The sequence below is a fragment of the Sus scrofa genome, chromosome 10 (genome assembly GCF_054392235.1).
Source record: "Sus scrofa isolate SSC_HxYL_T2T_F1_AM1 chromosome 10, Sscrofa_HxYL_maternal_Yorkshire_Landrace_v2.0, whole genome shotgun sequence".
In the NCBI taxonomy this organism is placed as follows: domain Eukaryota; kingdom Metazoa; phylum Chordata; class Mammalia; order Artiodactyla; family Suidae; genus Sus; species Sus scrofa.
In genome coordinates this window covers 27,624,933-27,642,219 of record NC_139392.1, presented here as the reverse complement: position 1 = coordinate 27,642,219, position 17,287 = coordinate 27,624,933, and the positions used below count along the sequence as shown (strand labels likewise).

The 17,287-nt window shown below is 50.3% G+C and overlaps 1 protein-coding gene across 3 annotated transcripts; it reads left to right on the top strand.

Annotated features, from left to right (window-relative positions):
* Positions 1-262: 262 nt before the first annotated feature.
* Positions 263-16,282, top strand: ADIPOR1 (adiponectin receptor 1). Of its 3 annotated transcripts, none has more exons than XM_005668010.4 (8): positions 263-366; positions 8,088-8,325; positions 9,310-9,426; positions 10,931-11,102; positions 12,021-12,207; positions 13,276-13,463; positions 14,678-14,871; positions 15,416-16,282. In XM_005668010.4, exons 2-8 carry the CDS (start codon positions 8,185-8,187, stop codon positions 15,542-15,544), a joined length of 1,128 nt encoding a protein of 375 aa, XP_005668067.2. In that variant the 5' UTR covers positions 263-366; positions 8,088-8,184; the 3' UTR covers positions 15,545-16,282.
* The last annotated feature ends 1,005 nt before the right edge of the window (positions 16,283-17,287 follow it).

The following is a 17,287-nucleotide window of genomic DNA, read 5'->3' as shown; positions in this document are numbered from 1 at the left end:
TGGGACTTTAGACACCCCCTTGGCCATGGGGGGGCGGGACCGTCAGGAGGGCGGAGCCCACGCGGAGGAGGCGGGGCCGAGGGAACGGGACTGAGATTGGGACTGCAGAAGTATTGCCCAGCTGGAGAGGGCGGGGTCACCTAGGGGCGGGGCCTATTGCCGGCCTGTGACTGGGCTTTGGGGCGGAGGGGGGCGGAGCGCCCGGAGGAGGACGTGACGCTATCGCGAGGGTGACGCCGTGCGGTTGCGCGCCCCTTCCGGCGCGGGGAGGGCGCAGAAGATCCGGGCTGTTCGGCCGCAGGCCGCCTCCAGCTTCGCGGGATGTAGTGTGGGGTCCGCTGCCCCCAGCAGAGCCTGACGCCCACCGTAAGTTCCCTGGTCTCCACGGCGAGCGGGTGGGCGGGTGGGGGTCGGCTAGAGCGCAGGAATCCCTGCGAGCCACTGCGCGGGCCTGAGGCAGCAGCGGTGAAGCCGAACCGCCCGGGAGTCCCGAGACCCCAGCCCTGAGCTGGCCGCGCTTCCGGCCTCTCCGCGTCGGCTGTCAACATTTCCAGCTCCTCCGGTGCGCGCCGCCTACGAAGAAGTTTAGGGGCCCCGCCTTCCCCACTGCCGACAGCCGTGGTGGCCGCACGCAGGGGTGAGACGTCCGGATTTGGGCTCCTGCTCGGGCCTGCCAGGCTCCCGAGGCCGCACGAGGCAAGCGTGGAGGGGCTGTGGGCCTGGGTCTCGGAACCGCCTTTCTGCGGGGAACACCAGCCTTAGGTGGCGTGAGAAGCCCCAAGGTTCCTAGACCCGTGACAGTGCCCCACTTTGATGGTGAAGAGGAGGTTGGTGGCTAGTTTACCTTTATTGAAGGAAGTCCCAAAAACTAGGGTGTGAGCAACATCTAAAGTACTTTGGGGAAAAACTAGATTTCCATTCCTCAGAAATCTCACATTGATAACATCTTGTTTGAGATTTTTTTGTCAAGCCTTAAATTTTTAAGAAAATAAAGATGTTTTCCTTCTGTATCTGGAACTACATAGGCGAATGGGAAGCCGAAAGGCGAATTTCACTTACACAATAGGAGACCTGCAAAGCACTTTACTAGATTAACCATCCTGTTTTCCCCAAGTATCTAGAAGACAGGCTGGAAAACAAAGCAAGGAGTATATAGGCTACCAACTTAAATCAAGCCAACACTGTCATGGCTGGTTCCTTCTTGAAATGGAGTGAGAGTGGAAGCTGTTTACTGCTTTTCTCTCCTAGTAGGACTTGCATCACCTGTTCTGGTGCAACTGCTGTTCCTCATGTTTTTATGGTGTCTATGCAGTACGAAGAATTTAGGCAGGGTGATGCTGAACAGATTACAGTCTCGGTATTAATTCCCAGCTTGAGCCACTGTTTCTTGACCTCAGGAGCAACTTCTGTGTTACTGTGTAGTGGTTGATCCTTGGAGAATCAGCCTTAAAAAATGGCCTGTTATCTGTGAGTGACCATCTTAGGGTAGACCTCCGCAAAACTACACCTAATTGCTGAGTAGAATCTGAAAGCCTTCTGTTCTCAGTAGCCAAGAAATTACATGATGCCCAAGGGATCAAAACCAAATATTTTTAAGGAACCACTTTGCCTGCAAGTAGGAGAGAACCTTAGAGAAGTTTCAGAGTGCAACCTTAACCCACCAGTCTCCTCGTTGCTCATAGATAAAGTATACCACCTGAGGTAGGCTTATTTAGCCTATTTTCACTTTCTCAATTCTGGCCTCATTTTACCCTTCCAAGATTTCCTTCCAGAAAGTGATTATTCACTTCCCTGGGGGCTTTGTTCTTTCAAGCCTGCCTGGGCTCATAGCACTACCCTTCTGGAATGCCTCATCCCATCTTTACCCCCATCAAGATGCTTTCGTAAGATCCTCCATGAAACCTCTCCTGCATATTCCAACTAAAATTGAGCTTTTCTTCTGAATTCCTCCAGCACTTTATGGCATTTAGCCTTGTAGTGATGTTAGCAGAAAACAGAAGTTGCCTCCTCTTAAAAATTGTGGCCTCTCTGTAGCCACAGTGCCATGTAATATATGGTCAAGTATTCTCAGATGGACAAAGAAATGTGCACTTCCATAGTTTCTGTCGTGGCTCAGTGGTTAACAAATCTGACTAGGAACCATGAGGTTGCGGGTTCGATCCCTGGCCTCACTCAGTGGGTTGGAGATCCAGCGTTGCTGTGAGCTGTGATGTAGGTCACGTTGCCTGTGGCTGTGGCGTAGGCTGGCAGCTGCAGCTCCCATTAGACCCCTAATTTAATTAGACCCCTAACCTCCATTTGCTTGCAAGAGTGGCCCTAGAAAAGACAAAAAGACAAAACAAAACAAAAAAAGAAAGAAAAAAGAAATTTGCACTTCCTTCTAGGCCAATAAGTCTGTTCTCTGTTTCCCTAAGAAATGTACTTGTCTTTTTTAACAAAGCCAAACTGAAACTCTTTAACCCTCTTGCTACACTGTCCTGTCCCATCTACTTGTGAATTCTGGTGAACTAAAGTCCTCTTGAAATCCAGAAGCTTTATAATACTGATGGGGTCTTTTCTGGTGCTAGTACTCATAGTCATTACGTTTTCTCCTTAGTGTCCATTTGTCCCTAATGTTGCCCACTGGACTTTTTTTGCTCTCGCTGTACTCAAAGTTGATTCCCCTTTCCTGCTCAGACAGGTCGTGGCATGATTAATGTATATAAAGTTTCTAGCTATCTTGGATTGAAAAGATCCTTGAAAGTGCCCTCAAGGCAAACTGGTTCCAAGTGATTAGCTTTGGGACATACACCTAGTTTGCTTTTGTTTCATTGACGCTTTCACACTTTAAAGTTATCACTGTAACTGTAGTGACTATGTCTGTAGTATTCTTAAAAGCCAGGTATTAAAAAGGACTGGTATGAAACACCTTCATATGTTTTCATATGTTCACATAGCTTACTTTTTTTTTTTTTTTTTTTTTTTTTTTTTTTTGGTCACAGCATTTGAAAAGCTTACCTATCTCTGAAATCAAAAAAAAGAGGTCCCCTACTGAGATAGCTTTACCCAGAGAAGAGCTACCAAGAAAGTTAGATTGTGGTTTTTTTCACTGCAGATTCTAAGGCAGTGACACTCGTGATCAAATAGGACAGCTGAGGCTCCATTACTGCAGTTAAGTAGTTTTCAAACTGAAGCCTTTGTCTTGACCCATTTTTTCCCCCAGCAATGCTATGAAACCACCTTCCCTAACAAAGAGAGAACCTAAAGAAGCTGGCTGTTGTCTTTCCTGCTAGACCCATCTTTCTTTATTTTTGGCCTCAGCATGCAGAAGTTCTCAGGCCAGGGATCAAACCCAGGCCACAGCAATGACAATGCCGGACCTTTAACCCATTAAACCACAAAGGAACTCCTCGGCTAGTTAACTTTAGAACAAGAGTCAGGCAGGCATAGATGGAGTTTATCTGTGGAACTGCTAAGGTCCAGGGACCCCAGATTAAAAACTCCTGGAGGAAGCTTTGTGCCTTAGACTTCAGGGAAGGAGTGTGCTATAGCCTGGAAAACTTGGGAACTGGTTTACAAACTAAATGTCCCAAAGGTGTGAGGGAAGTAAACTCAGTCACAAATGCTGGCAATTAAGAATCAATCCTGGGAGTTCCCGTCATGGCTCAGTGGTTAGCGAATCCAACTAGGAACCATGAGGTTGCAGGTTCAATCCCTGGCCTTGCTCAGTGGGTTAAGATCCAGCATTGCCGTGAACTGTGGTGTAGGTCGAAGACGCCGCTCAGATCTGGCATTGCTGTGGCTGTGGTGTAGGCCGGCGGCTACAGCTCGAATTAGATCCCTAGCCTGGGAACCTCCATATGCCAAGGGTGTGGCCCTAAAAATGACAAAAGACAAAAAAAAAGAAAAGAAAAAAAGATCAAATCAGTCTTATCCCAAGTTTGACACTGGATAATCTTATTTATAGGAGCACAAGCACCTCCCTGCCTCCACACTTTATTCTCTAATGTCATAGGTTTATCCAGTTGGAAAGCTTAGTGGTAAAGATTTGTTAGCTTGAACTGAAGAAATCCTATCAAAAATGCACCCAGTGGAGTTGGGCCCAATTATAGTTGCTATATTGGGTGCGGCAAGTTTGAGGGAAAATGGTTTTCTCTAAAACGCATAAGGATAAGGAAGCCAGTAGAAAGTCACTTTGGCTCTCCTGAGTGCTTCTAGAATCAGTCTTAACACTTCGGGGGTCGGTGCTGATTTTACGGAGTAGAAACACTTGCTTGTAACGAGCCCCAGTTGTTTTGTGAGTGGTCCACCCTATCAAGTTACCTTCTCAGATCCTGCCATTCTTCACTCTTCTTTCTCGCCAGACCTCCGATCTCTCTCTCTCCCTTTCCTGTCCCTGTGTGGCTACAGTCCAGAGGACCCAACTGAACAGTGAATTTTGCTCACTGTGATGACATGATCTCCATTCATTGTATGTACTTGAACGCATCACAGCATATCTTGTATGATGAGTTGTAGCTGGTGGCTGGTTTGTGTGTTAACCGGGGTGCCTGTCAGAGTTGGCGACTTTGGGGCTAGAGATATTGCTGAGGGGCGGCATGGGAGTTGACAGTAAAGATGTGGGAGGGAATGAAAAATAACGGGATGGGAGTTCCCGTCGTGGCTCAGTGGTTAACGAATCTGACTAGGAACCATGAGGTTGCGGGTTCGATCCCTGGCCTTGCTCAGTGGGTTAAGGATCTGGCATTGCTGTGAGCTGTGGTGTAGGTTGCAGACGTGGCTTGGATCCCGAGTTGCTGTGGCTGTCGCGTAGGCCAGCAGCTACAACTCCAACTAGACCCCTAGCCTGGGAACCTCCATTTGCCGCAGGTGCGGGCCTAAAAAGACAAAAAAGAAAAGTCCCAGGATGGTTTTGACTGAAAGGGAAAAGTCTGTGATGATAGCCATGTGATTAAGGTCACCCTAAATTTCTCTGTATTCTCATTCCCTCCAGTGAAATAGTTACACAGCACTCAAAATAACTGACCTTAGGAGCTCCCGCTGTGGCACAATGGGGTCAGCAGCGTCTTGGGAGTGCTGGGATGCGGGTTTGATCCCCAGCCAGACACAGTGGGTTAGGGATCAGCATTGCCGCAGCTGCGGCTTAGGTCATACCTGCGGCTCAAATCTGATCCCTGGCCCAGGAGCTCCATATGCCGCAGGGCAGCCAAAAATGAAAAAAATAAATACGTAGCTGATCTTAGTGCATGGCCATCCTGGTTTAGGGGTTCTCCCTTCACTGTCCTGGAGCAGTGAAATTGTTTCACTGGCTTTGTACATATCACAAATTACCTTATGCCATCTGACTGTAGGCTCTTTTTCTTTTTACAGCCGCATCTGCGGCATATAGAAGTTCCCAGCCTTGGGGTTGAATCAGAGCTACAGCTTGTGGCAGTGCTGGATCCTTAACCCACTGAGCGAGGCCAGGAAAGGAACCTGCATCCTCAGAGATATCGTCGGGTCCTGAACCCACTGAGCCACAAGGGGAAGTGCTGACCATAGGCTCTCTGAAAAAACAGGGACTTAACCTTGTTCTACCTTGTATTTTGTACAGTACCTTAGAGAACTTTAGGGTGCTAGTACTGAATACATTTGTTAAGTATTCGGTGAACGTGTTGGCTAACTCTGGCAAAAGGGACAGGGAAGGCCTTACAAGCACAAGTGCATAAACCCTTAGCTGGTAACAGAAACTAACAGGCCTTATGCTTGCTGGCTGCCTCATTCATTCATTCATTTTGAAATAGGTGTTCTGACCAAAATCTGGGATGTGTATCTGTCTGTGATCTATGTAGTGTTGTATCCCAGTAACTGAGTTTTTGTTTGCTTGCCTTCGCCCCAGTGGCTGCCTGTAAAGTACTGGCAGCGGTATTCTAGCTAAGCGTATCCCCCTTTTCAGACTCCTCCAAGATCCCCAAGATCCCCTATTTTTTGCTCCAATATAAATGATGTCTTAGCAAAGCTGTTTGTTCACTAGTCCTTCATTTTGAGGAAATAGGTTTTGTGGTCAGCCTACTGAAAAAGATTTCTCAATGTTTCTGCTCACGTGGGATGCCTATTTCTTGAGGTTTTGGGGACCTTCCCCTTGGGCTCAGGTGTTGGGCTGTGGCGGTGGGCTGGCATCTGTCTTGTAAGAATCTTGCACATTTAGAGGAGGAGGAACTGCCTGAGTGTTGACACCATAGAAGGGTCTGCCGTGCACTGAATTATTGTCATTTGCGCTCCTGAGCCTGAGTGTTTGAAACTTTGAGGATTGCCGTCACGTGGACTACATATATCCAGTCCCAATCCCTGAGAAGGAATTGAGATTACTCTTGGATAAACAAAGAACTGACAGGAGTTCCCATTGTGGCACAGCAGAAAACAAATCTGACTAGTAACCATGAGGATGCAGGTTCGATCGTTAGCCTCTCAGCAGGTTAAGGATCCGGTGTTGCCATGAGCTGTGGTGTAGGTCACAGATGAGGCTCGGATCCTGTGTGGCTGTGGCTGTGGCTGTGGCTGTGATGTATGTATGCTGGCAGCTGTAGCTCCGAATCGACCCCTAGCCTGGGAACCTCCATATGCCACAGGTGCAGCCCTAAAAAGCAAACAAACAAATAAAAAAGAACTGACAAGATGTCTTTGAGGATGTGTGTATTGTGAACAGCTATGGGAGTAGATGAAGTGCCTCCCTCAGGGCAAGAAGTGCTGGCCGCCGACTACCCACTGGGAAAGATGGGTTCCCTAAGCTTAAATTCCTCTGCCATGATGCAGCTCACCTTGCACTCAGGTGTTACCTGGCCCGCTTTGCATTGCCGCGTGGTTATCAGGGCACAGGTAACTGGTGCAAGAAAATGTTATTCTGGCTGCTGTTGCTATGAATAGTAAATTCCTTTGTTGTGAAGCCGGTTGCTGGGGGGAACCTAGGAAATCTTGGGGCACTTTTCCCTTCCTTTCAAGATTATTTTCATCTCCCTGAGGCCTGATTAAAGAGTATTTCCCGGGAGTTCCCGTTGTGGCGCAGTGGTTAACGAATCCGACTAGGAACCATGAGGTTGCGGGTTCGGCCCCTGCCCTTGCTCAGTGGGTTAACGATCCGGCGTTGCCGTGAGCTGTGGTGTAGGTTGCAGAGGCGGCTCGGATCCTGAGTTGCTGTGCCTCTGGCGTAGGCCGGTGGCTACAGCTCCGATTCAACCCCTAGCCTGGGAACCTCCATATGCCGCGGGAGCGGCCCAAGAAATAGCAAAAAGACCAAAAAAAAAAAAAAAAAAAAAAAAGAGTATTTCCCGAGGAGTTCCCTTTGTGGCTCAGTGGTTAACAAACCTGACGAGGATCCATGAGGATGCAGGTTCGATCCCTGGCCTTGCTCAGTGGGTTAAGGATCCAGCATTGCCATGAGCTGTGGTGTAGGTCGTAGAAGGGCTCAGATCTGGCGTTGCTGTGGCTGTGGTGTAGGCCAGCAGCTGCAGCTCCAATTGAACCCTTAGCCTGGGAACCTCTATATGCCAGGGATGCGGCCCTAATAAGACAAAAGACAAAAAAACAAAAAAAGATCTTGCAGAGAAATTGGCCGCTGGGCATCTTGGCCACAACCCGGTTCCTTCTGCATGCAGGGCCCGCTTGTCAGTATTTGTAGGTATAATTCAGTTGGCTGTTCTTTCTAAGCCTGGGTGGCCTGTAGTAACTACAGCCAGGTGTCAGCTCCCTGTTTCTGCTCCTCTGTCTCAGAGGCAGGCCTTTCCAGGGCAGGATAGCTTTGGAAATGGTGGGCTCAGCTTTGCTGGCTAAATGGGCTTCTAACCTGTGGGGTGGACTTGGGGTGGGGTGGGGTGAGGGGGTCCGCTGTTTTTCTTTGGTTGTCCATTTGGTGGAAAAATTAAAAAAAAAAATCCCCTGAAGGCCAGCAGCCAGGTGTGATGTTTTAGACAGTGAGGATCTGAGTGAAGACAGAACAAGCAGTCGGTTTCATTTCAGCAGTTACAGGGCCGCTGGAGCTGGAGGGGGATGAGTGGGCAGGCTGGGTCTTCACTCAGTGTTGAGACAGAAGAGGAATAACTGTCAGCGCCCTTGTTGTTTGTGTTTGCTTTCAGTGTCTCCCATCACAGGGTGCTCTCTGCCCCCTGGGGCTGAGGGACCCCACCCTCTCCCCAGGCTGCAGCTGCAGGGCCTTGCGGGGGGACCGCCCAGATGTCTTCTCACAAAGGACCTGTGGGAGCCCAGGGCAATGGGGCTCCAGCTGGCAGCAGGGAGGCCGACACCGTGGAGCTGGCAGAACTGGGCCCCCTGCTAGAGGAGAAGGGCACGCGGGGCACCACCAACCCACCCAAAGTAAGTCATCTTCCTGGGTCAGCCTTCTGCCCAGCAAAGGGGCCCTGGGCCTGTCCTGTCCCCATCCTTGTCCCGCTGTAGTGTGAACTCCTTTTATGTGTCTGCTTTCCCACTATTCACATTTGCCTGAATGCACCCCGTGCTTAGCACAAGGCCTGCGATCCAGCTGGTAGTCAGTGCATGTCTGTGTCTGAAGGAGGACGCGGCCAGGATTCAGTTCACCTTCACAGGCGAACAAAAGTCCCCATGGCTCTGACGCAGAGAAGGATGCTGGAAGTACCCATTCCAGGCTGGTGTGGCGTTCCCACCACTGGCAGGCACCTGCCTTGCTCCTCTATCATCTGGAGGTGTCCCCACAAAGCTGAGGTGGGGGCCGCCCTTCCTGGAAGCCCCAGCAGCTTTCTGAACAGCCACGTGGTTTTTTCATTTTGCCTGAGTGGAATCAGGGGCTCTGTTAGTGAGGCAGACACAGGATCCCAGAGGAAGCATCAGCAGAGAAGGAAAGCCCGGGGCGAGGTGGGGTGGGAGGCCTGAACTGCTGGCCAGCTTCTCTACAGCTCCATGATACCAAGCGTCAGCCGAGGTAGCATCACCAGAGCCGGTGACCTGGCCAGATGTAAATGGTTAGGGCACCCCTGAGACCTGTCCTTTGCATTCTCTTGAGAATTCAGTGGGCTGGAAGAGAGAAATACTGGGGCAACTGGGGCAGGTTAAGGACCACTGTCTTAGAGATGAGGGCGGGCCTGGTGTGCCAGTCCTGTGCCCCCACCAGCCCGCTCCCCAGCCCCCTGTGCTACGTTGGGCTCTCACTGTAGCCTTTCCAACAGTGTAAGCTCATTCACTATCACACCCTGGGAAAAGAGGCCACGGAGAGGGGTTGGGCAGAAGGCAGTGAGTTTGGGTTTCTCCACATAGCCCTGCCCTGGACCTGCATGCCTGCAAGGGAAATCCTAGGGTTGGTTTTTGTTCCCTCCTTCGCTGCAGGCTGAAGAAGAGCAGGCATGCCCAGTGCCTCAGGAAGAAGAGGAGGAGGTGCGGGTGCTGACGCTCCCCCTGCAAGCCCACCATGCCATGGAGAAGATGGAGGAGTTTGTGTATAAGGTTCTGTCCTGGGAAGGGAGGCGAGCGGGCTTATCTGGGCTCCCTGCTGACAGCCGCGTGCTGAGGGGGAAGGGCTTTTTTTTTTTTTTTAAGGGCTGCACCCATGGCATATAGAGGTTCTCAGGCTAGGGGTCTCATCGGAGCTACAGCTGCCAGCCTCCACCACCACAGCCACAGCAACACCAGATCCGAGCAGAGTCTGCAACCTACACCACAGCTCACGGCAATGCCAGATCCTTAACCCACTGAGCAAGGCCAGGGATCGAACCGCAACCTCATGGTTCTTAGTCAGATTCATTTCCGCTGCACCACAACAGGAACTCCAGAAAATTTGCTGTTCTTTAAGGGAAGTAAATGAAGGGGAAATCTGGCTAAATTTTTACTACCTACCATGTTGGCATCGCTCAAAATATATTCTGAAACAGGAGTTATTAACTGTGCTACTGATCCCTTTGGCAGTCATCAGAATATTAGAACGTGGTACAGTAACCTGGGCATCTTTATTAATACAGTAAATATGCATTCATAACAAGCTATAATGTATTTCATTAGAACTTATCATTTCTTTTTTTTTTCTTTTTTTTTTTGTCTTTTTGCTATTTCTTGGGCCACTCCCGCGGCATATGGAGATTCCCAGGCTAGGGGTCCAATCGGAGCTGCAGCTGCCAGCCTACGCCACAGCCACAGGAACGCGGGATCCGAGCCGTGTCTGCAACGTACACCACAGCTCACGGCAACGCCGGATCCTTAACCCACTGAGCAAGGGCAGGGACCGAACCCGCAACCTCATGGTTCCTAGTCGGATTCGTTAACCACTGCGCCACGACGGGAACTCCAGAACTTATCATTTCTAAGTAGTGATCAGTAGAAACAATATTTTGATATCTGCAAAACTAATGTATGAAGATAGCTGTGATTTCTGTCTTCTAATACCAGTGTGGTTTGTTGTTCACACTTATAATTGAGAGAAATGTGAAATAATTTTTCCATCCAAATTTCTACCCACTCCCTTGATACTGTCCATTGTCCACATATGCCAAGTTCAGAGCCCCAACCCTCAAAAGTCATAGTCTCAACCCAGAGACTAGATTCAACTTAGAATCTAAAAGGGGGGAAGAGGTGGAGCAGGCGGCCACCAGAATCCAGAGAGGAGAGAAGCAGAGTGGTAAATGTATATTTTCAAAAGCATGTGTATAATTTCTATTTCTTTGTTTTCATTCACTACACTTACTTAATCTAAAATTTTCCAGTAACTTAAAGGAGGCCCCGCCATGTTTTCTTTGAAATCCATGAAACACGTAGCTAAGCACGTCCACATGCCTTCTCGTGGCGCAAGAACAAGGGCCTTAAAAAGCAGCCGGCACTGGGATGCCCCAGTCGTGCTGTGTCTCCAGGTCCCGGCTGGCTCCCCACGTTCCCCAGGGCCATGCCTCTCCTGCACCCCTTGCCCTTGGGGAGGTCTGAATTCTCCAGGGCCCCTCTTAGAGAGTGTTCCATGTTCTAGGTCTGGGAAGGTCGCTGGAGGGTCATCCCGTACGACGTGCTCCCTGACTGGCTGAAGGACAACGACTACCTGCTGCACGGCCACAGGCCGCCCATGCCCTCCTTCCGGGCGTGCTTCAAGAGCATCTTCCGCATCCACACAGAGACTGGCAACATCTGGACCCACCTGCTTGGTGAGCGCTTTGGGGAGGGAAGATCCAGCCGTTTGTCTCCTTAAATGCCAAGGCCTTATATCACCTTTGTGCTTGGGAAGGAAAAGCAAAGTTGTCCTAATTTTTTTTTTTTTTTTTTTTTTTTTTGGTCTTTTAGGACCACACCCACGGCATATGAAAATTCCCAGGCTAGGGGTCGAATCGGAGCTGCAGCTGCCAGCTTGCACTACAGCCATAGCAATGCAGGAGCCTTAACCCACTGAGCAAGGCCAGGGATCAAACCTGTGTCCTCATGGGTACTAGTCAGGTTCATTACCACTGAGCCACAGAGGAACTCCAAAGTTGTCCTTGTGGTTTCATAGCTGGCGTGGTGTCTTTAAACTACCAATGAAAAAAAAAAAAAGAAACAAAACAAACAAAAAACTACCAATGAGCTTAGGAGTCCCCCTTTATCACTGGTCTTTAAGACCTGGTGGGGGGCTGCCTAGAAATGGAGAAGGAGGAGTTCCCGTTGTGGCGCGGTGGTTAAGGAATCCAACTAGGACCCATGAGGTTGCAGGTTCGATCCCTGGCCTCACTCAGTGGGTTAAGGATCTGGCGTTGCCGTGAGCTGTGGTGTAGCTCGCAGACGTGGCTCAGGTTTGGTGTTGCTGTGGCTCTGGCATAGGCCGGCAGCTACAGCTCGGATTAGACCCCTAGCCTGGGAACCTCCATATGCCGCAGGAGCGGCCCTAGAAAAGGCAAAAAAAAGAAAGGAAGAAATGGAGAAGGAGTTGGAACTAGACATTCTGTTATGATCAGAACTGTGCTTGAAGGCACTTCCTTCTACATCATTAATCCCACTGTCAAAACAAAACGCAAGCATTTCGGAAAGCGACTGTCGTGATTGTTTTGTGCGAGTATCTGTGACGGGTGCATTTTTTTTCCTCCCTCCTATAGGTTTTGTGCTGTTTCTCTTTTTGGGAATCTTGACCATGCTCAGACCAAATATGTATTTCATGGCCCCCCTTCAGGAGAAGGTGGTGTTTGGGATGTTCTTCTTGGGTGCCGTGCTCTGCCTCAGCTTCTCCTGGCTCTTCCACACCGTCTATTGTCATTCAGAGAAAGTCTCTCGGACTTTTTCCAAGTGAGTCAAAAGGATGTCCAAAGGGCGAGATCGTGCCGTTGTCGCATCTGTGATCCCGGTGCTGGCTGGGTCCGGGAAACGCCAGGCCCTCCCAAAGCTTCCCTGATGGGCTGGAGGAAGGGCTGTGTTCTGCGGGTTTGAGAGGGTGATGAAGCTTTTCTCCTAAGTCCTTCCTGACACATCTCATGGCAGCCTCCAAAACCCATGGAACCTTGTTGTGGACTGTATTTTCTCCCCGAGCAGTGCTATCCTTTGTGAAACTTGCGGTGCCAGTGGGCTGCTCTCCAAGACCCAGTTCCCAGTTGTATCCCACCTTCCTGTTGGCCCAAGCCAGTCAGGGCGTGGCGAAGTTCCGTGCTTCATGCTGCTAGCACCCAGACCCACCAGTCAAGTAGAGCTTATCTGTCCCGTGCATATGTTGCTGGGAGCCCCAGAGGCTCAGCATCTAATGCTCCAAACTCCCCAGCTCTCAGTGTGGAGTTCTGTTAGTTTGTTTGCTTGTTTTTGTCGGTTATTTTTGGTGTTGGCAGTGATGCTGGGTTATTTTTTTCCTCAATAACACCAGTAACAGGACTGATTTTTATCATTGAATGCAGGGATATCATTACTGGTGTTAACTGAGAAAAACAACATAACTCACTATCACCACCGAAGAGTCAACTGAAGCAGAACAGTACCCCTAAACACGCCTCCCGATTCAAAGATTTGTTTTTAGCACCCAGTCTGTGAGAACCAAGGGGCTGTTGAGAGCCCTTCCTGAGAGTAAGCTGGGGACCTGATGACTGTGGTGGAACCCCTGCAGTGAAGTGTCCATACCGGGGATGCCGCTGTTCACAGCGAGGGGAAAGGGATACAGATCATGCTTGCCTCTGCAGAATAGATGTGCTTGACCTTGTGGGGTTTGATTTAGGATACAGACTAGATTGTACGGGCAGTGAGGGGCTGTGGGGGAGGGGGGCTTGGTTGCAAATGTGGAGTAGCTGGAGATCAGAAAGAACCGGTTCAACAAGCCATTGGACCTGTCCATTTCCCCCCCGCTGACCCATCTCATTTTGTGGCTCTTTCTAGACTGGATTATTCAGGGATTGCCCTCCTGATCATGGGGAGCTTCGTCCCCTGGCTCTATTACTCGTTCTACTGCTCCCCGCAGCCACGGCTCATCTACCTCTCCATCGTCTGTGTCCTGGGCATTTCTGCCATCATTGTGGCACAGTGGGACCGGTTTGCCACTCCTAAGCACCGGCAGACAAGAGCAGGTGGGTAGGAAGATCGAGTATAAACCTCATAGGTATTTGGACCTTGAACCTAATTTGGACCCTGGGCCCACCCAAAGCCTGATTTGTATTTACCACTTTCTTTTTTTTTTTTTTTTTTTTTTTTGCTATTTCTTGGGCCGCTCCCGCGGCATATGGAGGTTCCCAGGCTGGGGGTCTAATCGGAGCTGTAGCCACCAGCCTACGCCAGAGGCACAGCAACGCAGGATCCGAGCCGCGTCTGCAACCTACACCACAGCTCATGGCAACACCGGATCATTAACCCACCGAGCAAGGGCAGGGACCGAACCCGCCACCTCATGGTTCCTAGTCGGATTCGTTAACCACTGCACCACGACAGGAACTCCTGTATTTACCACTTTCAAAGCAGCATGAATTTTCAAAGCTCAATTCTCCCCAAAGTTTTACACTATTTCCATAAAATCTTAACAGGACAGACTATCGCAGGGCAGTGGGTAGTCAGGCAGGCATCCATTCTTTCCTCCCCTTAATGGTATTTCTGTGCAGCCACCACAGGCCTGTCCATCTACCCAGGAGTTGGGAGTCCCGTTACTTAAATCTCCTGTGATCCTTAAATTTTTTCTTTTTTTGGGGGGGGGTCTATTTTAGGGCCACACCTGCAGCATATGGAGGTTCCCAAGCTAGGGGTTGAATCAGAGCTGTAGCCGCCGGCCTACACCACAGCCACAGCCATGCCAGTTCCGAACCACATCTGTGACCTACACCACAGCTCACAGCAATGCCGGATCCTTAACCCACTGAGTGAGGCCAGGGATCGAACCTGCGTCCTAATGGATACTAGTCAGGTTCATTTCTGCTGAGCCATGACGGGAACTCCAAGTCTCCTGTGATCTTAACAGGAAGTCTGTCCTGCTCCTCTGGCTGGTGGGCCACTTGAGGCCCTGCTGTCTCGGTTCTCTACCCAAAGCAGCCATCAGAGGATTCTGATTTACATTTTTGCCTAGGCTTCTTAGCCGATAATAGAGCATGCGAGGTACTTGTTCATGGTGCTCCTCAGGAGGCAGAGCTCCAGGGACACTTATACAGTCTTCTTCCCACCTGCTGACTGTTACCCCCTGTGGCTACATTCCCTGGATTCATACCGGTCACCAGGAAGCAGCTCATCTTCAGACTGAAAACAGTGCCTTCCAAGCAGCGCTGTCTGCAGGCCTGACGGCTCCATCTGCTTTGTTCAGGGGTGTTCCTGGGGCTTGGCCTGAGTGGCGTTGTGCCCACCATGCACTTTACGATCGCGGAGGGTTTCGTCAAGGCCACCACCGTGGGCCAGATGGGCTGGTTCTTCCTCATGGCTGTGATGTACATCACCGGAGCCGGCCTTTATGCTGCGCGCATTCCTGAGCGCTTCTTCCCTGGAAAATTCGACATATGGGTAAGAAGGGACTCTTCAGCAAGGCGTGTGGTGGGGAGACTGGCCCGGAGGTAAAGGTCAGAGTGAGAGGCAGTGAGAGACACAGGGTCAGGTAGCATTTGGGGCGCCTGCATATACATGTCCGTACACGCTAGGGGGCCGGGAGGGACCAGTGTTAACATTTTGGCCTCTCTCTGGCAAGACTTTTAACCTTTTTTTGGGGTTCTCGTCATGGCTCAGCAGTCATGAACCTGACTTGTATCCATGAGGATGTGGGTTCAATCCCTGGCATTGCCGCGAGCTGTGGTGTAGGTCACAGCCGCGACTCGGATCTCACAGCTGTGGCTGTGGCGTAGGCTGGCAGCTGTAGCTCCGATTCAACCCCTAGCCTGGGAACCTCCATATGCTGCAGGTGCGGCCCTACAAAGACAAAAAAATATGTTTTTTTCTATCACTCTCGTGTGACCTAAGAACCGAAGGGGAGTCAGAGAAGGCAAGTGCCTTCTCCCACCTGCCCAGGCCCCTGCGCCATCACCCTAAGGCTCCTCCCCTGTCGCCCCTGCAGTTCCAGTCTCATCAGATCTTCCACGTCCTGGTGGTGGCAGCAGCCTTTGTCCACTTCTATGGGGTCTCCAACCTTCAGGAGTTCCGCTACGGCCTGGAAGGCGGCTGCACCGACGACTCCCTCCTCTGAGCCCCCACCCCCATGGGCGCAGGAGGAGCTTCCCAAGTGCTTTTAAGAGAACTTCTTTGCTGAAGTGAGAGGAAGAGTCTGAGTTGTCTGTTTCTAGAAGAAACCTCTTAGAGAATTCAGTACCAACCAAGCTTTGGCCCGCATCACACACACTGGGCAATAAACTCTCCGTTCCCCCGGCTGAGAAGGGGAGCAGCGGGCAGGCTTGGGCTCCCCTCCTTGGCCATCCCCCCCATCAGTAGGGCAACTACTGTTCCCTCAGAGAGATGGGACTTTGAAGCTCATGTTGAGATTTTACCCCTCCCTCCAGCCATTTGGGGAAAAATGATGGACTGGGACTCTTCAGAAATCACGTTTCTGGGGGAAAATTTCCCTCTCTTACCCCAACCCGACTTTGTATCCTGGCTTATAACAGGCCGTCCGTTTTTGTAGTACACTTTTCAAAGACAGTTAACACCTGGTCCCATCTTTCTAGGGCCTGGACCTGCTCCCCCAGCAGGAAGAACAAAGCCACCAACTTTTACACAGCCCGGCTAATCATGGACGTGTGTCCAGGCTTCAGATAACTTGAGTTTTAATTTTTTTTTTTTCTTGGCAGAGTAATGTAAAATTAAAGTGGGAAAAGATATTTAATATTTAATACTAAGCTTTAAAAAGAAACCGCTATCATTGCTATGTATCAGTGCAAAGACTATGATGATAATAAAAGAGTACAGGAAACACTTGGCATTCAAAGAATTAACCCGTGTGGTCTCAGCTCTTTGCACATCACTCCAGAGGATTAAAACCAGTCATTTCAGGAGTTCCCGTTGTGGCGCAGTGGTTAACGAATCCGACTAGGAACCATGAGGTTGTGGGTTCGATCCCTGCCCTTGCTCAGTGGGTTAACGATCTGGCGTTGCCCATGAGCTGTGGTGTAGGTCACAGACGTGGCTCGGATCCCGCGTTGCTGTGGCTCTGGCGTAGGCCGGTGGCTACAGCTCCGATTCGACCCCTAGCCTGGGAACCTCCACATGCCACGAGAGCGGCCCAAGAAATGGCAAAAAGACAAAAAAAAAAAAAAAAATCTGAGGCCAACAAATCTCAGCCTCCAGTGGTTATCAGGGAGATATCCAGTGACACCCAACTGATAAGCCATTTCTTTCTTTTTTTTCTTCTTTTTGGTCTTTTTAGGGCCGCAGTGGCAGCATGTGGAAGTTCCTAGACCAGAGGTCAAATGGACGCTTCAACCACCGGCCTACACCACAGCCACAGCAACATGGGATCCCTAACCACGTCTGCAACCCATACCACAGTTCACGGCAATGCCGGATCCTTAACCCACTGAGTGAGGCTAGGGATGGAACCTGCATCCTCATGGATACCAGTCAGATTCATTTCTGCTGCACCACGACCAGAACTCTTGATAAGCCATTTCACTCCTACCGGACTAGCACAAACTAAAACTCCTAATGCTGGAGTTCCCATTATGGCGCAGAGGGATCGGTGGCATCTGCAGCACCAGGACACAGGTTTGATCCCCGTCCCTGCACAGATCCAGCATTGCCACATCTGTGGTGTCAGTCACAAGGTGGCTCAATCTGATCCCTGGCCCAGGAACTCCATATGCCTCGGGGTAGCCAAAGAAGAAAAAACATTCCTAGTGTTGGGTGTTGGTGCAGATGTGGAGCAGAGCAGATGCTGCTGAAGTTGTACATTAATAAAACCACTCTGGACATGCATGGAGTACATACACGCATTCAA

What these genes read in the sequence shown, in the direction of transcription:
- ADIPOR1 (XM_005668010.4), top strand. Translation starts at nt 8,185, where the DNA reads ATGTCTTCTCACAAAGGACCTGTGGGAGCCCAGGGCAATGGGGCTCCA. An exon ending in CATCTGGACCCACCTGCTTG is followed by an intron (nt 11,103 to 12,020) that starts GTGAGCGCTTTG and finishes TCCCTCCTATAG; the next exon opens with GTTTTGTGCTGTTTCTCTTT. An exon ending in GTCTCTCGGACTTTTTCCAA is followed by an intron (nt 12,208 to 13,275) that starts GTGAGTCAAAAG and finishes GGCTCTTTCTAG; the next exon opens with ACTGGATTATTCAGGGATTG.